General features: G+C 54.2%; 1 protein-coding gene across 1 annotated transcript; it reads left to right on the top strand.

Moving 5' to 3' along the window:
• Positions 1-23443, top strand: CRABP2 (cellular retinoic acid binding protein 2). Its single transcript, XM_006113892.4, has 4 exons — positions 1-269; positions 14774-14952; positions 18609-18725; positions 20018-23443. The coding sequence occupies exons 1-4, from the start codon at positions 200-202 to the stop codon at positions 20066-20068; spliced, it is 417 nt and encodes a 138-aa protein (XP_006113954.2). The 5' UTR covers positions 1-199; the 3' UTR covers positions 20069-23443.
• Positions 23444-24325: the final 882 nt, after the last annotated feature.

The raw sequence follows: 24325 nt of genomic DNA, 5'->3' as shown, positions 1-24325 counted from the left end.
CTGGAGAGCAGAGGGAGCAGGGCCAGTCACTCAGCAGAGGGAGCGCAGGGCATGCGGGTTGGGAAGCCGGGCGAACCAGCCAGAGGGAAGGGGCGTGAGGCTCGGGGGGAGCGAAGGCGCCAGGGGCTAGTAAGTGACTCGCCAGGGCTAGGAGCCGCGTGGTGCCTTTCTCGGCTGCTCTGCCTCCTTCCCCTCCGAGATGCCCAACTTCTCCGGCAACTGGAAGATGAAGCACTCGGAGAATTTCGAGGAGCTGCTGAAAGTTTTGGGTGAGTCGGGGGCGCTTTGTTCCCCCCCCCCCCCATCCCTCCTGGCCTGGGGAGCGCCAGCTCGAGCCGGGGGGAGGTTGAGAAATAGCCGATGACTCAGTGTGGGACAAGCCAGCTGCTTAAAACGACCCCGGCGTCGGCATCATCGGGGGAGGTTTGCCTCCTGAGTCATCCCACGGCTGTCTCCTTGGGCGCCCTGAAACTGACCCGCCGGGGCCGCCTTCTCCGCTTCCGAGCGCCGGCCTGAATCCGGAGTCACTCCGCTGCCGGCTGAGCTCGGTAGAATGCCTCCGGGCTGAGGCGGGTGCGCCTCAGATCGGGAGTACCTCTGTTGGGTTGCCACCAGCCGTTCCGCCCCTTTGTGAAATTGCTCCGGATTGACCCTAATTGGGGTAAATCCACTGCCTATACCTGCAGCCTCTGGATTTACAGGGGGAGGGGGGAAACTGAGGCCAGCAATCCAGCCCTGAGATCGTACAGAGTGTGGTTTACTTCCCCGGGATTTTTCCACTCCCGGGATGGTGTCAATCTGGAATTACTTTAGGGGAGCGGCTCTGAATTTACTGGGGAAGGGGGGAAGCAAAGGAGTTCAGGATCTGGCCCGTGGTGGTGCAGAAGGCGCCTGTTGTTGGGTTATGCTGAGCCTGATTCTCCCTACCCACTGGTGTGGATCAGGAGGGGCCCCTGAAAACCCACTGGTGGATGAGTGGAGGAATTGGCTGCAGTAGCCAGTGAAGGGGGGACCAAGCTGCCTGATGGGAGCAGGGAATTTTCCCCCTTTTTGCTTCACCCCCTTTTCCCTGGTTCTGTCCTTTTGCTTCCCTTGCCAGTGCCCTTCCCTGCCCGACCAAGCCCCCGCTCCTGTCTGATCTACAAGGCAGTGGATCCTTGCTGACAAGCAGCAGGAGATGGCTAGGTTAGGACTGACCCTGGATGTGGTAGCTATGATCCGCTTTGCAGATCCTCCCGTTGGGATGCAGAGCAGAGCCCCTGGTAGTTGAATCGGGATTCTCCCACATGGGAGGCAGAGCCTGGAGGTTCCCTCTGGCCGTTTGCTGCCAGGCCTGGGCATAGGATGCCCCAGGAGTGCAGCCTCAGCTCTGATCCTGTCTGCCCGGTGCATCCCGCCAGGGCTGTGGTGGGAGGGATCTGGGACTTTCCAACTAGCCCCACATATCTTCAGAGGCAGGGATTAAAAAGCTGAGTGGGGTGACGTGTGCGGGAGCGAAGCACACACAAGGGAGAGAGGCAGGATGGGCTCTGTGAGGAGCTCAGCCTGTGCTTTGGGAGCTGTGGCTCTGTGCCTCAGTTTCCCCATCAAACAACACAACTCCCTGGAGGAGGGTGTGAGGCAAAAGGAGTTGGTTCTTCAATTCTACAGGGTGGGGTGGGGTAAAAATAGCCTGTGAAGCCACAGGGAAGGAGGGGGTGGTCATGTGGCCCGGTCTGGATCCAGCATTCAGGGGTCTGCTGGGGTCTGGAATGGCTCTTTAGCCCCCTTGTCATCTCTGTGAAGATTCAGTTGCTCTGCCCCAAGCCCCTCTAAAGTCTGGGGGCTCCATGGGAATGGGAGGGGGGAAGTGGGCTGCCCCCATCACACGCCCCTGGCCCCCATAGACAATACTCTCCCTTGCTTGTTGGGTGTTCCAGACTCAGTCTTGAAGCTCAGAAGGGACCACCATGATCCTGTGGTCTGACCTGCACATCACTGGCCACCGAACCTCCCCACCCGCCCAGGGAGTGGGGGAGGGTTGCTGGGACTGTGTGTGTGTGTGTGTGTGTGATCGGGGACACCCTGCCACATGCGGCAGGCAGGTAGGCAGAGCATCTGCAACAAACAAGCAGGAGCCAGCGTGAAAACCCCTTTCGATAATGATCTATAATCCTCCTCCAAACACACCCACACCAAAAAAGGGCTCCCTAATCCATTACAGACGTGGTGAGACCGGCTTGAATTACTGACAATGCTCAGCCCTTCTCCTCCACGGGTCTCCCCCTGCCTGACAACAGCACCGGAGTAGGGTTATCCTTATTTTACAGATGGGGAAACCGAGGCCCAGATGGTGGGGTGGGGGCAGCAGCTCGCCTAACGGCCACGCTGCTCGTCAGAAACCACGGCAGGAAGAAAACGTAGTCCTCCCGCCGCCCGCTCTATGTCCTTTCCCAGAGCCAGGAGAAGAACTTAGGAATCTGGTACCCACCTCTCTGTTCAGATTGCTGCTCCATGCTGCTTCCCACACCACCAGGGCTTAGTCTGTGCCAGGACTGAGTCCCTGGCCCCTCTGAGCCTGGAGGTTCAGAGCCCCCGGGCCCTCTGCGCTTGGCGGCGTGTGTCCCCCGTCGATTGCATCCCTCCTTCCCTGCCCATCAGGCCGAGCACTGCTTGGCCCTGCCACCCGCTGGGGTATTTACGGACTGGCTGTAGCTCTTGGCTTGATGCAATTTGGGAGCCAGCGTGTGCCCTGCTGAGCTGCTGCAGGTCTTGCTGGGACTAACCTCAGAGCAACCAGCGGGAGCCTCCCCCTGTGGTGTTCTGTCCTGCCCTGGCCCTGGCGCAGTATGGGGCAAAGGGGGGGGGGGTGCAAAGGGAGGAGGGGGCTTGTCCTCTCTCCCTCCTGGCTTTTTCTTGCAAACAAGATGGAAGACACAACGATGTGCACTGCTGCTGGGCGCTGGGGGCTGGATTTCAGGGGGGATACCTCATTTGCCCCCCCATCCTGAGCTGTGCATTTGGGGGTGGGTTGGGGTGAAGGCAGCATTGTGCAGAGATGAGGGGCAAAGGGGGCACAGGCCAGGGGGCCCCACCGGGGTCAGGGGAAATGGGGGGGTGCTGTACCCATGGGGGCCAGAGGAACTGGGGGGCCCCATGCCCATAAGGACCAGGTGCACCAAACCATACATTCCCCCGGGCACCATTGTGGACTGGCCTTGCCAGCATGGACCGGCCCTGGCTGGGTCATTTCCTTTGGGTCTGTCTTCACAGCGAAGTACCAGCCAACTCTGGCTTGCAGCTGTGGGGCAGATCCATGGGCCCAGGCTGAGGCCAGGACCCTCCCACCTCACAGGGTCCCAGAGTCACACACCAGCCTGATCCCAGCTGTGAAACAGCCCCACAATCTGAGGTGCCTGGCATGGACCAGCCCCCGGCTGTGTTGACAGACCTTCTGCTTGCTTGTGTGAAGGCAAGTTGACGTAGCGGACAGCGCCCTGCACTGGTGTGCGGGAGACCCGGTTGCTAGTCGTGCCTCTACAAGTGAACTGGCAGGTCAATCATGTTCCTGCCTCAGTTTCCCTGTCTCTACAGGGGGTCTCAGGATGCTTCTCTCCTTTGCAGAGTGGGTGGTGAAAAGTGCAAACGAGTTCCAGAGGGGCTGTGTTAATGCAGCCTCCAGGGGCCCTGTGTTTTTCTGCTCTTTGAAGAGCCCCCTCCACTAGGAAGCTGGTGGCCTCTGGCGAGGGTCTTTGCCGGCCAGGCGAAGGTGCTGCTGATGCTGCTGGTTGGATTGGATGTGGCTGTGGGACCTGAGAGCTCTGGATCTCAAAGGCATAAGATTCTGCTGGTGGCGCCCGGTCTGTTCACTTAAAACCGGCTTCAGAGAGAGAGTAATAAACCTCTCCGTGTGCTCTAGCCACTGGCAACTAAGGAACCCAGCACATTAGCATGGGGGATGGGACACCGCCCACCCTTGTAAGGGTACGTCTACACTGCACTAAAAGGCTGCTGGTCGTTTGGGCTCGTGGGACAGGGTGGACATTCAGGGTCTGGCCGGGGCCGGGGCTCGGGACACCGGGAGGGAGATGGCCACCAGTCAGAAGCTCTGCATGGCAGCTTTCTGCTCCTCAGTCCCAGCCCTGTGACCGTGCGTCAGCAGATCAGGGCTCCAGGACTTGCTTTTTGTATTGCCGTGTAGACGTACTGTTCCGGTATATAAAGCTGGGCTTGGACTCCGCTTTGAGCCCAAGCTCCCTCTCCCGTCCACACACCCATCTACCAATGTGGCTCAGGAGGATTCTGTCCCATTCCCAGGTGGGGAAACCGAGGCACTGAGCGAGGAAGTGAGCTGCCGAAGGCGGCAGAGGCAGAGCGGGGAATGGCACCCAGGGCTCCTGCCCACTGGATCATAGCGCCCCTTGTGATGGAATAATCTCCTGTAGGCAGCCACCGGCGTGCCACACTCCACCCTCTTGCACTGAAGTGGGGGCAGCTGCAAGTGTGTTGCTTGTGCAAGGTGTGGGGAGAACTGAGGGAGGGGGGAGCGGAGTGTTCTTAAAGAGACAGGCCCCCCTCCCACCAAAAAAAAAAAAGATTTGTATGGGGGGTGGCTGTGTGGGAGCTGGGATCCAGGCTGTTCAGGGCTATCTGGGCTCCTGGTGTGATCCTGGGAATTTAAAGGTGGGGTACCCCTTGTGCTGCAAGTGGGTCTCGAATGCCTTCCCACAGGATCGACCCCCTTGAAGATGAAATGGCCCCGGGTGTCGGAACAAGCCTTTCGGGTCCAATGTCCCAGCACTTGGCATGCGGGAGCTTCCGCTGGGGAACAATGCAGAACGTTAGAGAACAATGGAAAAATCCCCCTTTTCTGGCCTACTCCTCCACTGTTGGAGAACAATGGAGAGGCCCGCTCCCCACCACCGAGGACAATGGGGAATGCCCTTCCCCCGCCACGGAGAACAATGCGAGCTGCAGACTTATGGGCCTTTTGGAGGATCTGCCCCGAAATACACAAGTGATCAGACCAGCTAGGTTCCAGCCAAACCCTCAGGCAGTGGGGTGAAGGAGCCCCACGTTTCCCCAGCTTGCTCCCTCTCCCCTCCGCGTGACCCTTTCTTAGTGACTGGAGAAGCTAGCGGAGCAGAATATTTTCCAGGTTAGAGGATATGTAACAAATAGTTCAGTATAATTATCACTTACTTATGTTTCACTTGGTTCTCTCCCCTTCCAACCCCCCCTTTCCCTGTCTCCGAAGCTGAAACTCCCAGACGCTGGAGAAACCTCTGCAGAAAAATAAATCTGCCAGCTGATAGAGTAAATCTTGGGCTTTCCCACAAAGCCAACAGGGGTCCCGACTTTTATCAGGCCTGGGATTTCATTGGCATCCTAGCTGCAGGAAGCGAAGCTGATTTCTCCCGGCCCCTACTGTTTTGTGGGGGGACCAAGCAGCTGTAAAGAGGAAGGGACACTCAAAATAATGAGCCATGAAATGTAAAGATTGGCCTTGTTTCCCCTGGCTCATGCTGTTTCGCCTCTTGCGTTTGGCTCAGCTTAGGTAGTTGAACTCGGTTAGTCGGTTTCGCTTCCTAGTGTAGTAAAACACCGAGGGTCTCAGAGGCAGGCAAGGGGTAAATGTGGGATTAATTCTGATCAACGTGTAATACACAAGGTCAAGAATTTTGGAAAGTCACAATCATTTGTTTGATCTGGGGGCCCAGCGTGGAGGGATGGGTGCGACAGCATCCCAGGGCTACCCCACGAGTGTGAAACTCATGAGCAAGGATGTCAAAACTAGAGAGATTTTTTTTTAAAAGCTGATAATCTTTGCTTTCTGGTTTCTCCGCTTTTAGGGGAACGCTCCCTTTCCGTTTGAATGCTTCCTTTCGCCCGCCAGAGGTTTACACGTTTCTTTTAAAATGAAAGCCGAGTCACCTGTCTCCGGGAGCCGAGGCTTCAAGCAGAACCCCTGATACTGGGAGTCAATTCCCATGGGTTGGGCACACTGTTTAAAAAAAAAAAAAATTCTCTTTCTCCTCCCCAAAGGGGCGCTGTTCTTTCTGCAAATCATTAAACTAGGATGGCACATCTGGGCTTGAATTTCCCCAGATGTGAAGGCAGCCCACCTCCACCGATCTGTCACCTGTTCAGTCCAGCCGCAGAGCAAGAGAGAAAGCAGCTAATGATGGGGTGAAACCCAGGCCCCTCTGCCCTGTGCTGGGAGAGTCAGACTAGATGACTGTAAAGGTCACTTCTGGCTTTAAAATTGATTAATCTTGAGAGAAACTTTCTGAGAGAGGCACCCAGGAATGACCAGGCTGGGTGAAACCAGAGCATCCATCTAGCCTAGTGTCCTATCTACGATGGCCAGCAATAAAAACGATTGCGATAACTTCTGCACAGAGAAACTTCCCTCGCTGATGCCTGAGGATTTATGTCTAAGCTCCGGCTTCCTCTTTTAAATCCTTCCCTTTCTAACTCTGGCTGTTCTCATTACCCAGAGATGTGTCTCATCTGAATAGCGCTAAGCTCTTGGCCTCGGCAGCAGGGTTCCTTCTATTTTTTTTCCACCCATGTGTGGAATAAAATTTGTTCTGTGCACTGAGGCATGTGTGGATGTGCACCACCAATGGAAGCACATGCTGCCAGATGTGGACACTCTGTTAATCAGCGGGGCGACACTTGACTCTCTCTTGAGTGCCAGCCCGAGCGCTCCCCTTACAGGGACAGTGCTCGGCGGTATCTTGTGGCCATGAGTTCCACAGGCTCGATCGTGGATCATGCGGCATTGCCAAGAGGTGTGAGAATTGCCTGGTGTCTCCCCCTACAAAGGGGTGTCTCTGGCGGTGGGGCTCAGCACCTGATGTTACATTGCCTGGCCCCTCTGTGTGTGAGCTCCTAACCGCACAATACGTTGAATGGAATGGAAACAATGACTGGGACAGCTTCCAGGGCACTGCGTTGCTCCCAGACAGGCCTGTATTGTGTGGCGATGGGAATGCCAACAAGTGTCTGTGTGTGTGTCTAATGCTCAGGCCTGGGGCTTGTCCCCTGGGACGTCAGGAGAAAACCCAGGCTTCTGAACTGTGGCCTCCTGCACTCAAAGGCTAGCAGGTCCGCGGGGAGAGCCCTCTGCCTCGCCCAGGAACAATGCAGCTGTTCCCGGCACAGCAAGGCTTCCTGTCCGAACCTTTGCTAGCCTGATTCGTGGCAGCTGGCGCGTGACCGTGAGCAAACCAGACAGCCATCGAGCTGTTGCAGGGTTGGGATTTCTGGCTCCCCCGCGGCGGATGGCGGAGCCGTGAAGACAGTGGCTCTGTCTGCAGCGCTAGCCGGATCCGGCAGCCTCAGGGAGAACGTTGCGTCCAGGACCCCGGCGAGGGAGCGCCCGCGAGGAAGTGGGAGGGCAGATTTCTCAGACCTGCATGGCTGCCTCTGCCTGGTGGCGTTGGAACGCGTCTGCGTCCTTTGCCAAGGCCCAAGCGGGTGGCGCATCGGTCGAGTGGGGGCACAGCTGCCTGCTCCACCCTCTGGCAGCCTCCGTTTGGTGAGCCCCCCAATGTCCCGGAGCCTGGAGATCACAGGCAGGCTGGAGACCGGGGCATTGAGTTCTTCACTTCCCCCTCCTGTGTGGCTCACTTGTCTGTTTAGACAGGGGTGGGGATCTTAAGGCCTGGGGGCCGGAAGCCGCCCCCGGTTTGCTTGGCTCTGGTCCCCGTGGCTCGGGGATCCCCCCCCAGCATTGGGGAACCTGCGCTGGTGCTTCATCCCCCTGGCTGTCCCACGGTGGGGTTGGAACACACAAAATCTACTAGCCGGGGCGTAGGGTTGCCAGGTGTCCGGCTTTGAATCGTACACTCCAGTATTTGAGCTTTCCTGTTCGGGGAAAAAATGGAGACAATAGAAATGTCGGGTCTTTTCTAAATGAGATGTCACATCGATTGTGATGTCATGTCAAGTGTGTCCTTTTTTGTTGAAACCATCTGGCATCCCTACCTAGGCCCCCTGATGTGTGGGGAGTGTCTTTCTCCTCAGCCGGGGGCCTTGTCCGTGAGGGTGTGTATGTAGGGTTTGGTTGTGGGTTTTTTTGGCTCCTCGCTTGTGCGTGGCCCCAGATTGATTTTTCTGTGCGTCAGCAGCCCCCCATCCAAAAAAGGCTGCCTATCCCTGGCTCAGAGGGCGAGCTCTTTAGGGCTGGGGTCCTGGCACAATGGCTACAGGTGAATGTCACCCTGGAAACTTTTGGGGAAATCCGTCACCTCCCCCTCCGCTTCCCACACCACTGATGGTCTCTTCCCTGGAGAGACCAGTGGGACGCGAGGCCTCCCCTCCTCCCCCGCTCAGAGATAGTTGGCACGCTGCTGAGCCCACACGGTCAATGTAGAGTGTGAGTCACGTCTCTGATGGGCTTGTAGTTTTGAGCCCAGGACACCTGGGTTCTGTTTTCAGCCCTGCCCTGGATTTCAGTGGCGTAGGAACAATTTTTGGAGCCAGGGAGCTGAGCTGCACCCCCTCTACCTGTGTCTGTGCCCCTCACCACGCCTTAGAACAGGGACCGGCATATGGGGCTGGAAGCCAGGATCCCAGGCCCGGCAACTGGGCGTGACCCTGCATGTGGGGCCAGGGCCAGCAGCCAAGACCCTTCAGCCAACAGCTGAGTGGGACCCGGGGCTGAAAGTGGAGCCCCGGGGGAACAGCAGGCTGAGCAGCCAAGCCCCTGGGCAGCAGGGGTATGGGGCCAGTAGCCGGGAACATGGGAAATGCAGGGGAATGAGGCTGGGATGCCCACAACGAGGGGTGCTGCAGCAGGTCCCACACCCCTACATCCCATGCCTATGCTGGGTTCCCTGTGTGACCCTCATCAAGTCACTATAGTCTCACATGCCTCAGTTTCCCTCCTCTGTAAAATGAGACTAAACCTCCTCTTACTCTGGTTTCTCTTGAGAGCAGTGTGGCGTAGTGGGGAGAGCTGGGCTGGGACTCAGAAGTGCGGTATTCTGTTCCCTCTTCTACCCCCAGCTTGTTGGATCACACTGGGCGGGTCACCCCCCCATGCCTCAGTTTCACCATTTGTAAAATGGAGATAATGCTGCCTTCCTTTATAGAGAGCTTCATAGAAGTGTGAGGGGGAGCTGTGTATGATAATGTTTTTTGCCTTTCGATGGCAAAATCTTTGGTGCAGGGGCCTCTTGCAGTGTGTCTGCACAGCGCCCGGCACAATGGGCTCTCTTCTCTTGACCGAGGTCCCTTTGGCATGACTGCAATAGCAATAATAAAGTGTTTACCCATCCCCAAGCATCATGCTGGCCGGATTGCCGGGATCCAGGTCTCACTGTTCCTTTATTCAGCAAGTGTAGCCTGGGATCAGCTGAGCCCCAAGAGCATGTCATGGAGAAGAGTTTAAACTCCTGCTGGTGCCCAAACAGAGCCCCACTGGGGCTAATTTGCAGCTGGGGTCCTTTTGCTGCTGCAGCACGAGGCTCCATCAGGGAAACCCAGGGCCCTGATCCTGCTCTCATAAGTCTCACAATTGGGGAATCATGATCAGTTTTTATGGCAGCAGCCTGGCACGGCTGTCTGGTACCCAGTGATCTTACACGGTGCACACCACCTGCTAATGCTGATGCTCCCCAGGGGCGGTGTTGTGAACCTGGAGTCTAGCTGTGACTTGGGAACCTGCCCTTTCTGGGCACTGCAGTGCTGGGGTGATCTCATTGTGCAGGGTAACTTTGTAGATTTCAGAGAGGGAGTGTGAAGAGTTGGGTTTGTTCTGATCTTCCAGTTTTCCCATTGATTTGACTCTTTTGGAGATGACACGACATTCTCCTTTGCCTGCGTACGGTCGTCATCACCCGAGAGACATTCTCGTTCCACCTATAACAAGTTTTCCTCCATGGCTCTTGCGACATTTTGGGAGGAACATTGCTGTTGCAGTAGAGAAGGCCGAGGGGAAATCGAGGCACGGGGAGGGGGAAGGTGATGGGCTCAAGGCCGTATGGTCAGTCAGCGGCAGAGAGGGGATTAGAAGTCAGAGCTCCCGCCTCATTGGACTCTAATTGCTCCTTGCTCCCCTTGCTTCCCAAGCTGCTGCCAGCAATGCAGGCAGCAAAGTAATGTGGAGGATATTCCAGGCTGCTTACAACCCTCAGCGTCTCAAGCCCTTCTGCTTATGGGAACCTGGTTCTTCACTGCTCGGGTGCTGTTCTGATTTACGCCTGCTGGGGATCTGGCTCTGTCTTGCCCTCCCTTGCCCCTAACCCAAGAGACAGAGGGAGAGACAATCACCCTTTCCAAACCCTTCTCCATTGTCAGTGTCCATGATCCTGTGTCCCACACTGCCCCTTCCACCTCCCTCACCCTGACTTCCCCGAGCTGCTAGTGACTCGCCCTCCGGAGCAGGCCGTCAGATCAGACCTCTCTCCCCCCATGCCGGGTGACAAAGGACCAGCTGTCAGCCAGATGGGGGTCGAGGGAATGTACCCTGAAGCTGTTGCCTTCCCCAGTGGGTTGCCCCAGCCCGAAGGGAAACGCAGCCTCTTGAAGGCATCTGGAATGGGGCCAGTTTCTGCAGCAGGGTGGCTGGTGTGGGCAGCGAGCATTTTGCGCTCGGAGATGTTGGATCTGGTCCTGTCATCCCCTGGCTCCAGCTGCAGGCTGTGTGTCCAGGGGCAGATCCTAAATTCCAAAGCCCACCCGCACCCACCCCCTTCTCCATTTGTGCAGATCCTCTTTGGTGCATCGGTGAAGTGGGTTTTGTGTTGCCACATGGGCAGCGCAGGGTCTCGGTTCCTCCCTGTCATAACAGGGGCAAAGGCATCAGTTGCATGGCTTTGCCCCCGGTCCCAGCCCTGGGAAGCCCCCAGCCATCTGCTGAGGGACTGTTCATAGCAGGCCCGAGGACTCTTCCCCCCAAGGAACGGGGCTGAGACCCAGAGGATGTCGGGAAGACCAGGACTTTAACAGGGTTCAAAAAAGAGCCAGATACAGCAGGGAGCTGTCGGAGCCTTTCTACACTGTCTCAGTCTTCCCAGTGGCATGTAGCCATGTGTCACAGAGAGAAGTCTGGACACAGCCGGTTTTTCACTGCAACATGCAGCTACACGTGTAATTCCTGTTTTCCTGCCTCCCTCAGCAAGCATGCCTAGGTTGACAGAAGCATTCTTCTATTGTCCTATCTGCATCTGCACTACCGGCTAGACAGGTTGACCTAAGCGTGGAGTGTAGATCAGGTCCAAGTCTCATGTTATCACAGGACTCCGGGGGCTGGGGATTTAAGAAGAGCTACAAGTATCTTGAGACTGGGCAATGCCCTACCAAATGCCACATAACCCCCATGAATGACCCCCTGCAAATAAAGCTTACTAAAGGTGGATGTTTAAACCAGGTTACAGGTTCTCTAAGGATAAAATTAGCCTTAATTTGGGTTAGTTTACTTCACTCCCAAAGTGCAGAAATTATCCTGGAATAAAAATTGCTTGGAGGACGGTCAATTTCCCTGTATAGACGAGGGCTGTTAAATCCCATTTAAAATGTTAACCAGTTAAACAATATGTTTGACTGGTTAACCGCCCGTGCCGAGGGGGCTGCTTGGCTGGGTTGGGCTCTGGTTAACTGGTTACTGGTAAGCATCACCCGGTAAGATTGCCTACCGGGTAACTGGTTAACTGGTTACCCATTTCCATCCCTAGTATAGGCAAGCCCAGGGCATGTAAAGAGTCTGTTGCAATATGGCAGGAACCCAGGGGAATGACAGATCAACATGGTGTGAGACGAGGGGACTGGAGTGGAGGACTCAGGAGGGGAATGCCTGGAGCTTGGATCTCGGGATATCAAAGCTCCTGCCTCAAACCCTGTTTGCTGGTGGATCGTATGATGGTTAAGCCCTAATGAGCAGGGCCAGTTCAGAATCTTCATTGGAAAAAACTGGTGATTGGGTCTCAATGCGACCGGGCTGCATTTTCCAAAGAGCATCTCCTGGCCCGTCTTGGGGGCTGGGTCAGCTCTTCATTGGCACCAGCTGTCCCCGGGCTCATCTGGGTGAGCCCCAAGAATCAGTCCCTTTTCTTGTAGGGCGCCCAAGGTTAGACGCTGGTTTTATCCAGGTTGCACAACACCTGTCACTCCATATACCTCCCAGAGTCTGGCCCCGTGTGCTTCAGGCCCAGCGCTCAGTGTAAGAGGAGGCTTCTGAAAATCTGGGCCTTGACCACTTGCTGCCTCTGTTTCCCCCCTCTATAAAATGGGGATGGCACCATTTCCCTCCCTCACAAGGCAAAAAGGATTAATGTCTAGAAAGCTCTTTGTTCTCCATCTTAGTCTGAGCTCTCGGGTGTGTCTTCGTCGTCAGTGAGCGTAGAGGCACTAGGGGGCGCTGTGCTGCAGGGAGCAGGGTGGGTGATTCAGTAGGGGGCGTGCTTCTTTGTGTGTCAATGCCCCAGCTTAATGCTAGGGGGCGCTGTGCTACTACAGGTTCCATGGTGCAATGTAAAACAAGTCCCATACAGCTTCTGGCTACTGAGTATCTTCTATACAGCTCTTTTCACAAACTTTGTTGTCAAATGCCAGGCCCAGTGGCTGTCCAGGTGGCCCTAAAATTCCCCCTGGAATTTTGCCGGTATGGCATATTTTACTTTCCACTCAATGGCTGTGCAGCGTGGTGTTGCTGTGCGCTGTTAAAGCTTGGTCATGGCCCACCCCAGAAGTGGCTGCATTTCCGTGCTAGTTGAGTGACCCCTAGGTCACACTGCTGCATGCTGTGCAACAGCTGTCATGTTCCCTCCCCCAGACATTGCCCCAGCACACTGGCGAGTGAAGCAATCCAAGTATATCCATTACCCTGAGTTCATGCCGGATAAAAGATGCTCTGTCATATGCCAGAATTGTTATTTTTGTGACTTCACATCATGAAGCAATTTTTATAAGAAGCTGAACCCTCACCACACCCTTAATAAAATCACAGCCATCTCTGTTGGCATCAAGCAATTGAGGAGCCCCAAAATAAAATAAAGGCAGAATTGGCAGCGCTAGAAGTTGGAACAACGTCAGGTTTCAAAACAGCCTTTTCAGAAACAATAAAACATTCCCTGCGGGAGAGATCGTTACTTCCCTGCTATGCGCCTGGGAGAGTCACTTAACCTCTGAGCTGAGTTCACGCCAACGAAACATCCCTGCGGCTAGAGAGGGTCAGATGGCTTGATGCTATAACGACATCCCCTCGCTCTTAGTGTTTGGCGATCTCAAAGCATTTCACAAAGGGGGTTAGTTCCATTACCTCGCTTTTACACATGGGGAAACTGAGGCACAGAGCGGGGACTTACCGGCTCAGTGTCACGCCCAGAATCCAGCTCTGCTGTGTCACAGGCCCACGTGCGGCTCACTAGGCCACACTGCCTATCCTGTGCAAAGCAGGTGTGACTCCATGGTGTTTACACAGCTGTGGGGGCGACATCACTTATCCTAAGTCCTGGTCAGCACCAAAAAACCTTAGCCCTGCCATGTGGTGGGACATGATTGAATGTTTCCCGACATTTATCTTCCCTCTTTAAGTCTGGGAAATGCGGGAGCCTGAGCCAGGGATCAGTCCCTACTTGTCTGTATGGGGTAGGAGGAAAGGTTCCTTCTTTACCTGTCTAGACAGGAGTAGGGAATCCCTCTTTATCTGCCCAGATCTAAGCAAGGGGGTGGTAAATGTTCTCCCACGTCCCGCAAGCTGCGCGAGTTCCCACCACCAGCTCTGCCCGGCAGGCTAACAAAGGCCTCATTCTCCTGTAGCGCTGTCCTCAAAGGAAGATGACATCCCTTTGTCTAGGACTGGCTCCCCCTTGTTGTCTTTGTCAGGCTGGGAGGCTTCTCGTGTTTCCCCCACTCTGGCTCTTGCGCCGATTAAGTAACAGGGGCTACAAGAATTCTGTCTCCTGCCACATTGTTTCCCCCACATTGCCACCTTTTCTCAGGTTTTTTCCTGTAACAAAGCTGCTATTGGGGGGGGGGGGTTACCACTGCCCCCTACTGGAGAGTTTTGGAACTGCTCAACAGTGTGTCCTAAACCCTCTGCTGCACATTCTCCTATCTGTCTCCAGCTGTCTTTTAGCTCAAAGGGTAGAGGCTCCTATACAGAGGTCCCAGGTTCAAATCCACGTGGGGGCTTATCTGGGATCTCAACTGGGTCTCTAAAGCTCAGGCTGCCCTTTCTCACCTAGGGGAAGGATTTAACCCACACACTTTAGTACATGTGAGTTCTGGCCCCCTAACAATTTGTATAACCATGGCTCCTAGAAGCCCCAAGTGATACCAAGGCCCCATCATGCCGGGCGATGCTCCCTCTTATCTTTTCCATCCAGCTGCAGAATAAATTGTTCTCTGTGCACCGAGGCATGAGGGAATGTGCACCACCTGTAGAAACAAAACCCCAGCGCTCTGCTAATCAGCTGGGTGGCACTTGAGTGGCCGCACCAGCGCCCAGCATACAGGGAATACTGATACCAGGCACTGCACAAAGGCAGCACCTGTCCTGAGGAGTTCTGTCTGACCAGACAAAGAAGCATTATCATTCTTATTTTTACATAGAGGAAAACTGAGGCACAGAGTGGCAGAATGTTAGCTGGTGGCAGCACTGGGATACTGAACGTTGATCTCCTGAGTCCTATGCTGGTGCTTTATCCCCTAGCCCAGTTTATCCCCAGCATCCTGAGGGCTGTGAAAATGGGAGTCCCACCCCCAATCTCCCAACGGGCGCCTTGTTCCTCTTTCCTCCCAAAACTCTCCCCGAGGTGGCCTGACGGCGTCTCGTTGGCAGGTGTCAATGTGATGCTGAGGAAGATCGCGGTGGCTGCAGCCTCCAAGCCGGCCGTGGAGATCAAGCAAGACGGCGAGACCTTCTATATCAAGACCTTCACGACGGTGCGCACCACCGAGATCAACTTCAAGATCGGGGAAGAGTTTGAGGAGCAGACTGTGGATGGGCGCCCCTGCAAGGTAGGGCGAGCTGCTTCAGGCATTTTGGAGTTCAGCCCTGTTTGTTTTATTTGGGAGGAAGGTGGAGAGAAGTCAGGGAAGCTCAGGCCTGAGCTGGTAGCACGAGCGTCACATTTTTCTCTGTGGCTCAGTCTTTGTTACGGTTTTGCTTCTGCTAATGGGGTGAGAGAAAATAGTCCCTCTGGTAATCCTGCCGGTGGGGCAGATACACCCTGGAGAGGCGGGGGTGGAGCACTGAGTCGCAAGATGGCTAGGGTTGCCAGGTGTCCGGTATTGAACCGGACAGTTCGGTATTTTCGCCTCCTGTCTGGTTAAAAAATGCAGAAAAAAACGGACACCTAAAATGTCCGGTACTTTCTGATTTTTTTTCCCAGCCAGGAGGTGAAAATCCCAGGCTGTTCGGCTCAATACCGGAGGCAGCCTGGCAACCCTAGTGCTTACTGGGTTCCATAGGGCTGTCTGACTTGGCGCAGGGAGGCAAGATGGCAGCCTGTTAGGGCCGAAAAGCCTCACGTGGTATTTAAAGGGGCCACAGTGTCTTTTTTTTCTTTTTTTTGGTTTCTCAACAAACTTTTCAACAAACTTTTCCTGGTGTTTTTGTTGTTGTTGTTGGTATTTTTTCTGAAACCATCTGGCAACCCTAAAGATGGCAGCCCATCTCGTCAGCAGCAGGGCCGAGTCTGTCCCATAATGACCACATCCTCTACCACTGCTCAGCCTTCACTTCTGCTAGGGTACGTCTAGACTACACAGCTGTGACTAGACTGGCCACTTTTTCTGGAAAAGCAGCCGCTTTTCCGGAAAAACTTGCCAGCTGTCTACACTGGCCGCTTGAATTTCCGCAAAAGCACTGACGATCTCATGTAAGATTGTCAGTGTTCTTGCGGAAATACTGTGCTGCTCCCGTTCGGGCAAAAGTCTTTTTGCACAAAACTTTTGCACAAAAGGGCCAGTGTAGACAGCTCAGATTTGTTTTCCGCAAAAAAGCCCGGATCGCAAAAATGCGATCGGGGCTTTTTTGCGGAAAAGCGCGTCTAGATTGGCCATGGACGCTTTTCCGTAAAAAGTGCTTTTGCAGAAAAGCGTCCTGCCAATGTAGACGCGATTTTCCGAAAATGCTTTTAACGAAAAACTTTTCCGTTAAAAGCATTTCTGGAAAATCATGCCAGTCTAGACGTAGCCCACAGTTTTAAAAACTGTTCCATATCTATGGAACGCATTTGCGCCTCTGCTTTTATTTGCGGAAGAGCCAGCGTGCTCTTTCGGAAGCCCCTGTATTCCTCATTCCACTAGCAATAAGGGGGCTTCCGAAAGAGGGTTTTATTCCGACATTTGGCCCAGTCTAGATGGGCCAAATGTCAGAAAAGCCTCTTCTGACAAAATAATTGGAAAAAGCTACACAAAATGCGGAGCACATTTTGCGTAGCTTTTTCCGAAAAAAGAGGGTGTCTAGCCGTGCCCCTAGAGAAGATGGGTAAAATAGTCCCTTGGGTATCCGTGGAAGTGGCGTAGGGATCCGTGGTTAGGATGACGTATCACAAGATAGTGTCCCGGTGGAGGATAAAAGCGCTGCCCGGGAGCACGACGGGTCATAAGCTGATGCTGCAGAAGCCCCAATGCAAGGTGTCCTGTCCCATTATCTTCCTAGCTCCACGCAAATAAATACCAGAGCAGACTTTCCTCCTTAATAGATGCAGGAGAGACTCTACAGAGCCTGGCCCGATGCCAGCTGGTATTTGTCTGCCCTCTCCGCCCCCCCGCCACAGCCTCTCCCCCCGGCCCCGTTGTAACCCTGCACGGCCCCTGCGCTCCATGCCAGGACAAAAACAAAGGGTGTTTACTGTTCTCCTCATCTATCCGGCCTATTGTTGGGTTCCTGGTGTTCCCCACAGTGTCCTGGCTCGGCTTCTTTCCCTGGGACGGCTGACCTTTGCCGGTGGCTGCCCTGCCATGAGGTCCAGGGAGAATTTTGTCACATAACCTCCTCTCCCCCCTCACTCCATGCTACCTGCTCTTGGTTTATGCCTATGTCTACACAGCACCATGACCTCGAAATAAGCGACGCAATTTACGCTATACAAATTGTGTCGCTTATTTTGAGGTAATTTCGAAATAGCTTATTTTGAAATTTGGTGCTGTCTATACAGCACTTATTTCGAAATAAGGCACTATTCCGAAATGACGCTTAACCCTCGTGCAATGAGGTTTACAGGGACGTCAGAACAGCGAGCCCGTTATATTTCGATATAATGGACGTGCTCTAAGATGCGGAATAGTTATTCTGGGATACCTCCAGTATTCCAAAATAGCGCCGCAGTGTAGACATAGCCTTAAAGGGGCAGCTTACTCAGTCTGACATATACCGACCCCTGAACTGCAGCTCATGCTGTGCGACACTGCCAGTCTGCAGCTTGGTGTGTTGCAGACACGCACACACGGAACAAACGTCAGACACATACGTCTGGACTGCAGCGCACTGTTGCACACTCTCTGTCTCTCTGGATTGCAGTCACTTAGTGTGACACCACACGCACCTGGACTCCATCTCATTATGGGACACACATACACACACTCTGGACTGCAGTTGTTCACTGTCACTCTCACACACACACACACACACCTGGATTCCATCTCATTATGGGAAACACATACACACACTCTGGACTGCAGTTGTTCACTGTCACTCACACACACACACACACACACACACACACACACACACACACACCCACCCCTGGATTCCATCTCATTATGGGACACACATACACACACTCTGGACTGCAGTTGTTCACTGTCACACACACACACACACACACACACACACACACACACACACACACACACACACACACCTGGATTCCATCTCATTATGGGAAACACATACACACACTCTGGACTGCAGTTGTTCACTGTCACTCACACACACACACACACACACACACACACACACACACACACCTGGACTCCATCTCATTATGGGACACACATACACACACTCTGGACTGCAGTTGTTCACTGTCACTCACACACACACACACACACACACACACACACCTGGATTCCATCTCAGTATGGGAAACACATACACACACTCTGGACTGCAGTTGTTCACTGTCACTCACTCACTTGCGCACACACACACACACACACACACACCTGGATTCCATCTCAGTATGGGACACACATACACACACTCTGGCCTGCAGTTGTTCACTGTCACACACACACACACACACACACGCACACACACCTGGATTCCATCTCATTATGGGAAACACATACACACACTCTGGACTGCAGTTGTTCACTGTCACTCACACACACACACACACACACACACACACACACACACACACACACACACACACCACTGCAGCTAGCAGTCTATCCCCTTCCCCCGCCAGGGGTGGGGGCTGCTTTCTTCCTTGCTGTTCGGCATTGCACTTCCCAGCATCCTTCCCAATGATGGATGAGCTCAGGCAACAGTCAGGCCGCACTGGAGTGTGGAACAAATTGCCTGCCTCCCTCTTGTCAGGGGCTGGGCCCGCCTAGCGCATGATGGACGAGCCCTGCCTGATGGCGGGGGCTTTGTTATTGAAAACGCCTCTCTCTGGGGGCTGCACTGATCTCCTCCTTCCTTCCTTTCTGCCTTCCAGAGCCTGGCCAAATGGGAAAGTGAGAACAAAATGGTATGCGAACAAAGGCTGCTGAAAGGGGAAGGGCCCAAGACCAGCTGGTCCAGGGAAATGACCAATGACGGAGAGCTCATTCTGGTAGGCTGGCCCCGGCATGCCAAGGGTTAACCCCACGCCCCGTGGCCCTGACTCCTCTTTGCTTTCTGGCGCAGGGTTGCTACGCGCCCGCTGGGAGGGAACGCAAGGGCTGCCCACGGAGCGGATGCCCCTGTCTACACTCCAGCGGCAATGGTGTTTTGTAACCAGCTTCTAAGCAGGGGCCAGATGGCCGCAACTATGAGCCACCCCATGTGTGTGGGGCGGCTGCCTGCCAGGTGCATTCTGGGAAAATCTGGGCAGGGATTCCCTAGTGCCTCAAGAGAGTGGCCAGGGTACCGCATCGTTTGAAGCAAAGCATTCTGGGAAGGAGGTGGCCCAGTGAAACTGGTTTTACTGGGAGAGGGTCCTGTTTACATTGCAAACCACCAGGGCTTTCCAGCAGCTTCCCCCTCAGAGACTCTACCCCAGGGGTCGCGCTCAGCCCAGGGCATGCTGGGACAGGACTTTGGGCGAGGGGCGGGGCCTGATTCCAGTACTTTGCCCCTCGTGCAGTCGTTTACACCCGCAGCTCCCAGCTGGCACTGGTGTAAATAGCTGCCTGAGGTGTAGAGGTGACAGGGCAGGGTGGGTTTGTTCACACCCGCCCTCAGGAGAGCAAACAAGAGCCACTCACAGCTTGACCTGTGGCGGCAATTTGCCCCGGTTCCAGCCATTTGCGAAGCCACGGCGCTTCACCTTCCCAGTACAGACCAGCAGCGCCCCGGCAGGAGGGAGCCCGGCTGCTTCGGAGCGGGATACGCCGCAGCGCTGCTGCAAAGCGCCGTGCGTCGTGGCTTTGCCGGGCCCATGCTGGTGTGGGGGCCAGCAATTAGCCGTGCAGGAGTCCAGACAGATCTCCCAGCTGGCGTGACAGATTTTTAAGCACCCAGCTCCCGTTGCCTTCAGTGGACATTAGGAGCCTAAAATCCTTCGAGGGTCTGGCCCATGGGGTGCTGAGATTCTGCCTGCGAGTCTGCTGTGGGAACAACAGGGCAGGGCGTAACACTGAGCCGATGCACTTGAACCAGGGGGCTGCCTGTTTCCTGGGGTCAGTTGGCTAGTTGGGCCCATGGGATGGTGTTGGATTCCTAGGACACTAGTCTGGCAAGCCCGCACCCTCTGCAAAAACGGTGGACTTTGCACCCAAATCCCGCTTTGCTTAGCTGGCCTGAGTCAGAGGGATTGGTGTGTGGCTGGAAGAGGGGGTCTGGGCTGGACCCTCTGGGACCCAGCACTAAACCGTCCTCTCTGGTGTCTGCTCCCCTCATCCATTCCCCTTCTTGCTCTTCCAGACCATGACAGCCGACGACGTGGTCTGCACAAGGATCTACGTCAGGGAGTGATCCGCTCGCCAGGCAGCAGCTGGTACTCCTGGCCCTGCCCCGCTTGCCGAATTCAGCCTCTCCGCCGACCTTTGTAACCACTCCGCCGGACTCCAGAATACCCCGTTTACATGATGCAGACCAGCGGCGCTGCTCCACTTCCCATTCCGCTATCAGCCGATCTCCTTCCCTCACCTCCTGCCTGCCCCTATTACAGACTCTCGTTGTCCATGCGCCGATGGCTTAAGGCCACCCACAGAACAATGCGGACTCCTCCTAGCCTCTTGTCCAAGCAGGTGACTGAGGGGCACAGTGTATCCGCCTCCACCTCAGGCACAGGTGATGCTAATGAAGCTGTAACTCCCTGCGATGGGGGGGTTGCCTCGTCTGCCCCCGGCTGGGGAAGGACCCCCTCACGTAGCCAGTTCTCAGAGGGTTCTGGAGAATGCCCGTCTGTGCTCTGCTGGGAGATGGCCCTGAGCCAAAGCCAACGTGCCGCCAGCTTTGGATCAGGCTTGTGTGCCCGAGCAGACCCAGCGTTCCCCTGAAGTCACGGGGATCAAGCTGTGACTTGGCAGCCTGGGATTTGCTGGGCGGAGGGTCCTGATTTGCAAGTTCTGCATGAGCTGAGCCAGGTTAAGACAAGGAGGGCCGCAAATGCCTTGAAATCCATTGGCGTTCCCTCCGCCCATGGATTTATCCAACAGCTGCCAAAATGTTCGGCAGTTCTGACATGCAGGGGCATGTCTGGCAGCGTTGTTCCCAAGGCCTGATTTGGAGTTATTCAGTCCCTGCACTTGGCAGAGGGCTGGGGAGGGGACGGGGTAATGTAGCTTTGCCCTCCTCCTGTTCCAGTGCTTTCCCCAGCGCTTGATGTAAGTTAGAGCAGCCACGGGGTTGCTCTTCACTGTGCTCTGCTCCCTGGGTTCTCCCAGATGTACGGCGTGGCACTCTGTAGTGCAGTGCTCTCTGGTCGCACGCCTGATTCCTCATTCTCCGGAGCAGGGCTGGTGGAGAGCCCTCCCCCCCCCGCCAGCTGCACACCATCCGGGGAGATCCTCTGACAGTTGCACAGGCTTAACTAGAAGGGAGAATTTCACCTGGCGCAAACCCCTTTGTGGATGCTCTCTAGCCGGAATAAGAGCGTCCTCAGGCAGGGGGCAACTTTCCCATGTAGACAAAAATTGTGGCTCCCGTGGGACGAACAGTGTAGCAGCCACCTGCCACAGAGGCCAGAGATCTTTCTAAACGAGGGCAGGATCCACAGTTTCCTGGGCTGTAAGTGACGTGCTCGGAATGTACTTGAACAGTGGGCAAAAGGAGAACTGACTTTCATCTCCCCCCACCTCCGGGTGGAATTCACCCCCGTGCACAAAGCCCCGTGTAACCCACCCTGAACAGCTCCCTTAAATTCTCAGGTTCCTGGGTTAAGTTCCCCCTGTGACCAATTTACACTGATTGGTACCAGGAGCTACATGGGATGGGTTTTATTTTTCCCTGTGAAAACTATTAACAGAGACAACTTTGAGGTTTTCATTAAAATAATCAGTTTTCAGTAACACCTCACATTTCTTCTGTCCATGACCAGGTCCACGGCATTAAAATGCCTACATGCACAGCGGGCGGGAAACGTCCCCATGGGTGCATTTCAGTGATCGTGTATTGTTTTAAATGCGCCACCGAAACGCCATGCAAAATGGAGCAGTGGCGTGGGAATGGGTGCATTGCCTTTGAGCCAGGCTTGTCTTCAGAGGCACATGACAGCAGGGCCGCCTGTGATTTTAGCAGGCCCTCTGCTACACCTGGTTAACAGTTTGAGAACAAAAAGGGTGGGTTTTTGTTTGCTGCTGTCAAGAAATGGTCTTTTTTTTTAAATGGTCAATTTTTAGGAAAAAATCATTCATTTCATATTTTTTTCATGTGACAGAGGTACAGTGGTTCCCAGACTTTTTGGTATCACTCCCTCCTTTTTGAAGCAAAATGCAGGACTCCCTCCTTTTTGATTTTTGAAAAACCCTCACACCCTCCCCCCAATAGCAGCAAAACTTGTTGAGCAAAAAAAGGGAAAAAGGAACTGAACAGGGCAGCAAAACTTGATGGGGGGGGGGAGGGAGGCTGGGTCGCCTCGCGCCCCCCTGGAATTTCTTCATGCCCCCCCAGTTTGGGAACTTATGCTCTAGTTAATAAACTAATTTGAGATTGAGGAATCCATAAAATGGAATAGTTTGTAAAATAGAACATCTCCAATGTCTAGACTGCATGCAGAGTAGGCAGGTCAACATTGCAAATGAAGTGGGGATTTAAATATCCTGTGCCTAATTTGCATAAAAATGGCCACTGTTTTTGCTGACAGCTCTTTGTCGGCCAAAAAGCAGCAGTCTAGAGGGAGATCTGTCGAGAAAGAAAGCCTTTTTTGACAGATCCCTTATGCCTCCTGCAGTCTAGACATACCCTTGACTCTAGGGATGGTGCATACGTTTCAGTGTAGTGTAAGGCACCTCCATCTGAAAAAGACCTAAAAAAACTTGCATGTGGCATCTTTCTTAACCTGGGAGCAGCAGCTTTGGTAAGACAGTACTTAAAGTGAGCCCCCTTCATGGCCCTGTTCAATTAAACAGAGGGATAGCTTTGTGGTTTGAGCATTGGCCTGCTAAATACAGCTTATGAGTTCAATCCTTGTGAGGCCATTTGGGGGAAAAATTTGTCAAGGATGGTACTTGATCCTGCTGTGAAGGCAGGGGACTGGGCTTGATGATCTTCCCTTCTGGATCTAGGAGATAGGCAGTCTCCATTAATTTAAAAAAACATTTTTGGCTGGTCTTACGCCCCTTCAAGCACCGTCGTTATTGCGTTCTTGTTGTCCTGCAAACTACTGCAAAGCGATTCCCAGCTATCAGAAGGGAAGGGACTTGTTCTTCATTGACTTGGTTCATATAAACTGGTCCTTTGGAAAGCTGGGGTTTGTAATCAACATGATGTGTGATTTTATGCATAGGCTTGTGGACGGGGTAATTCACCCTTCTGACACTCCCCTCCCCTCCCCCATCACATCCTTCTGGACAAAAACAGTTGAAAGTTTCAAGATGAAAAGTAGAAAGGGCTTTCTTTTTAACTGGCTTTGGTTTTATTTTATACAGAATATTTTTTCATATTCTCGTAGGAAAAAAACCTTGTTATCTACCTGAGATGCATTCCTCTTCCCCTGTAGGGTCTTGTGCTTTCTCTCTCTCCTCTCGCTGTAGTTGCGGCTTTTCCTGAGTATTTATTTGTTAATATTTTATTAAAAAGGAAACAGTACACAAGCCTCTCTCAGGCGGGTCTGCGCAGCATTGGGTCCTTCCTGGAATACAACGTCCTCCCCACCCATCTCTCTCTAATAAACGTTTGATGATCGTGCGCCTTGTCCTGGTCCTTCCCGGGGATTAGCCGAGCATCACTGGAATTCCCCAGCGCCGCCAGCCCGCTCCCGGAGTCTAGATTCCTTTTTCCACAGCTCTGGCAGCATCGCATATGGTGAGATCTTGCTGCGAGTGGGGAGGTGGGAAAGGGCTGTGGTCTCAAGATGACAAGGTGGAAGTGCATAGGAGGTCAGCATGGGCCTGTCACTTGCCCAAGCCTGAGCGAGTTTGGATCCACTGCTGTGACGCTGGCCCCAGTTCCCTGAGTTTGATGCTACGTCAGGGCTAGACTGCACTCAGTGCTATGGCTCTGGTTCACATCTGGCCAGTCCCGACAGCAGTTCCAGGGTGGAATGAAAGGAAGGGCTGGACAACGGGCAGAGAGCAAGACATGATGGTGGCCTGGGGCACTTTAGACCTAGGTGGGGCCATGGGCTGGCCAACGGGGGGGGGGGGGGCAAGCCTGTGCTGAGCTGTGGGGGAGAAGCAATGGGGGAGGAGGGATCATTTTCTCCCCCACCCCCCATTTCTAATTGCTATTTCCTTGTGAGAGGAAGGTGGCCTCATTCCCCAGGGCCACACACTGTGCATGTGAGTCACTTAATTAGTTCCTCGTCGGAGTGGCGGGGACAACGTAACCCTTTCTTTGGTAGCCCGGGAGCTATTTGGGGAAGGGGTTTTGTACGGCCCTAAGCGCACTGTGGTCCTGTTCTTGGGTGGGGAGCTACTGGAACCCCCCAAATTATAATCCTGCTGCCCAGAGCCATTTCTAAGAACATAAGAACAGCCAGACTGGGACAGACCAAAGGTCCATCTAGTCCAGTGTCCTGTCTTCTGACAGTGGCCAATGCCAGGTGCCCCAGAGGGAATGAACGAAGCA

The sequence above is a fragment of the Pelodiscus sinensis genome, chromosome 24 (assembly GCF_049634645.1).
Source record: "Pelodiscus sinensis isolate JC-2024 chromosome 24, ASM4963464v1, whole genome shotgun sequence".
NCBI lineage: Eukaryota > Metazoa > Chordata > Testudines > Trionychidae > Pelodiscus > Pelodiscus sinensis.
This window is presented reverse-complemented; position numbering and strand designations above follow the sequence as displayed.

Bases quoted from the DNA above. Each gene is read 5' to 3' on its own strand.
- CRABP2 (XM_006113892.4), top strand. From the start codon at position 200: ATGCCCAACTTCTCCGGCAACTGGAAGATGAAGCACTCGGAGAATTTC. The intron at 270-14,773 runs GTGAGTCGGGGG...TCTCGTTGGCAG, and splicing joins GGAGCTGCTGAAAGTTTTGG to GTGTCAATGTGATGCTGAGG. The intron at 18,726-20,017 runs GTAGGCTGGCCC...TTGCTCTTCCAG, and splicing joins ATGACGGAGAGCTCATTCTG to ACCATGACAGCCGACGACGT.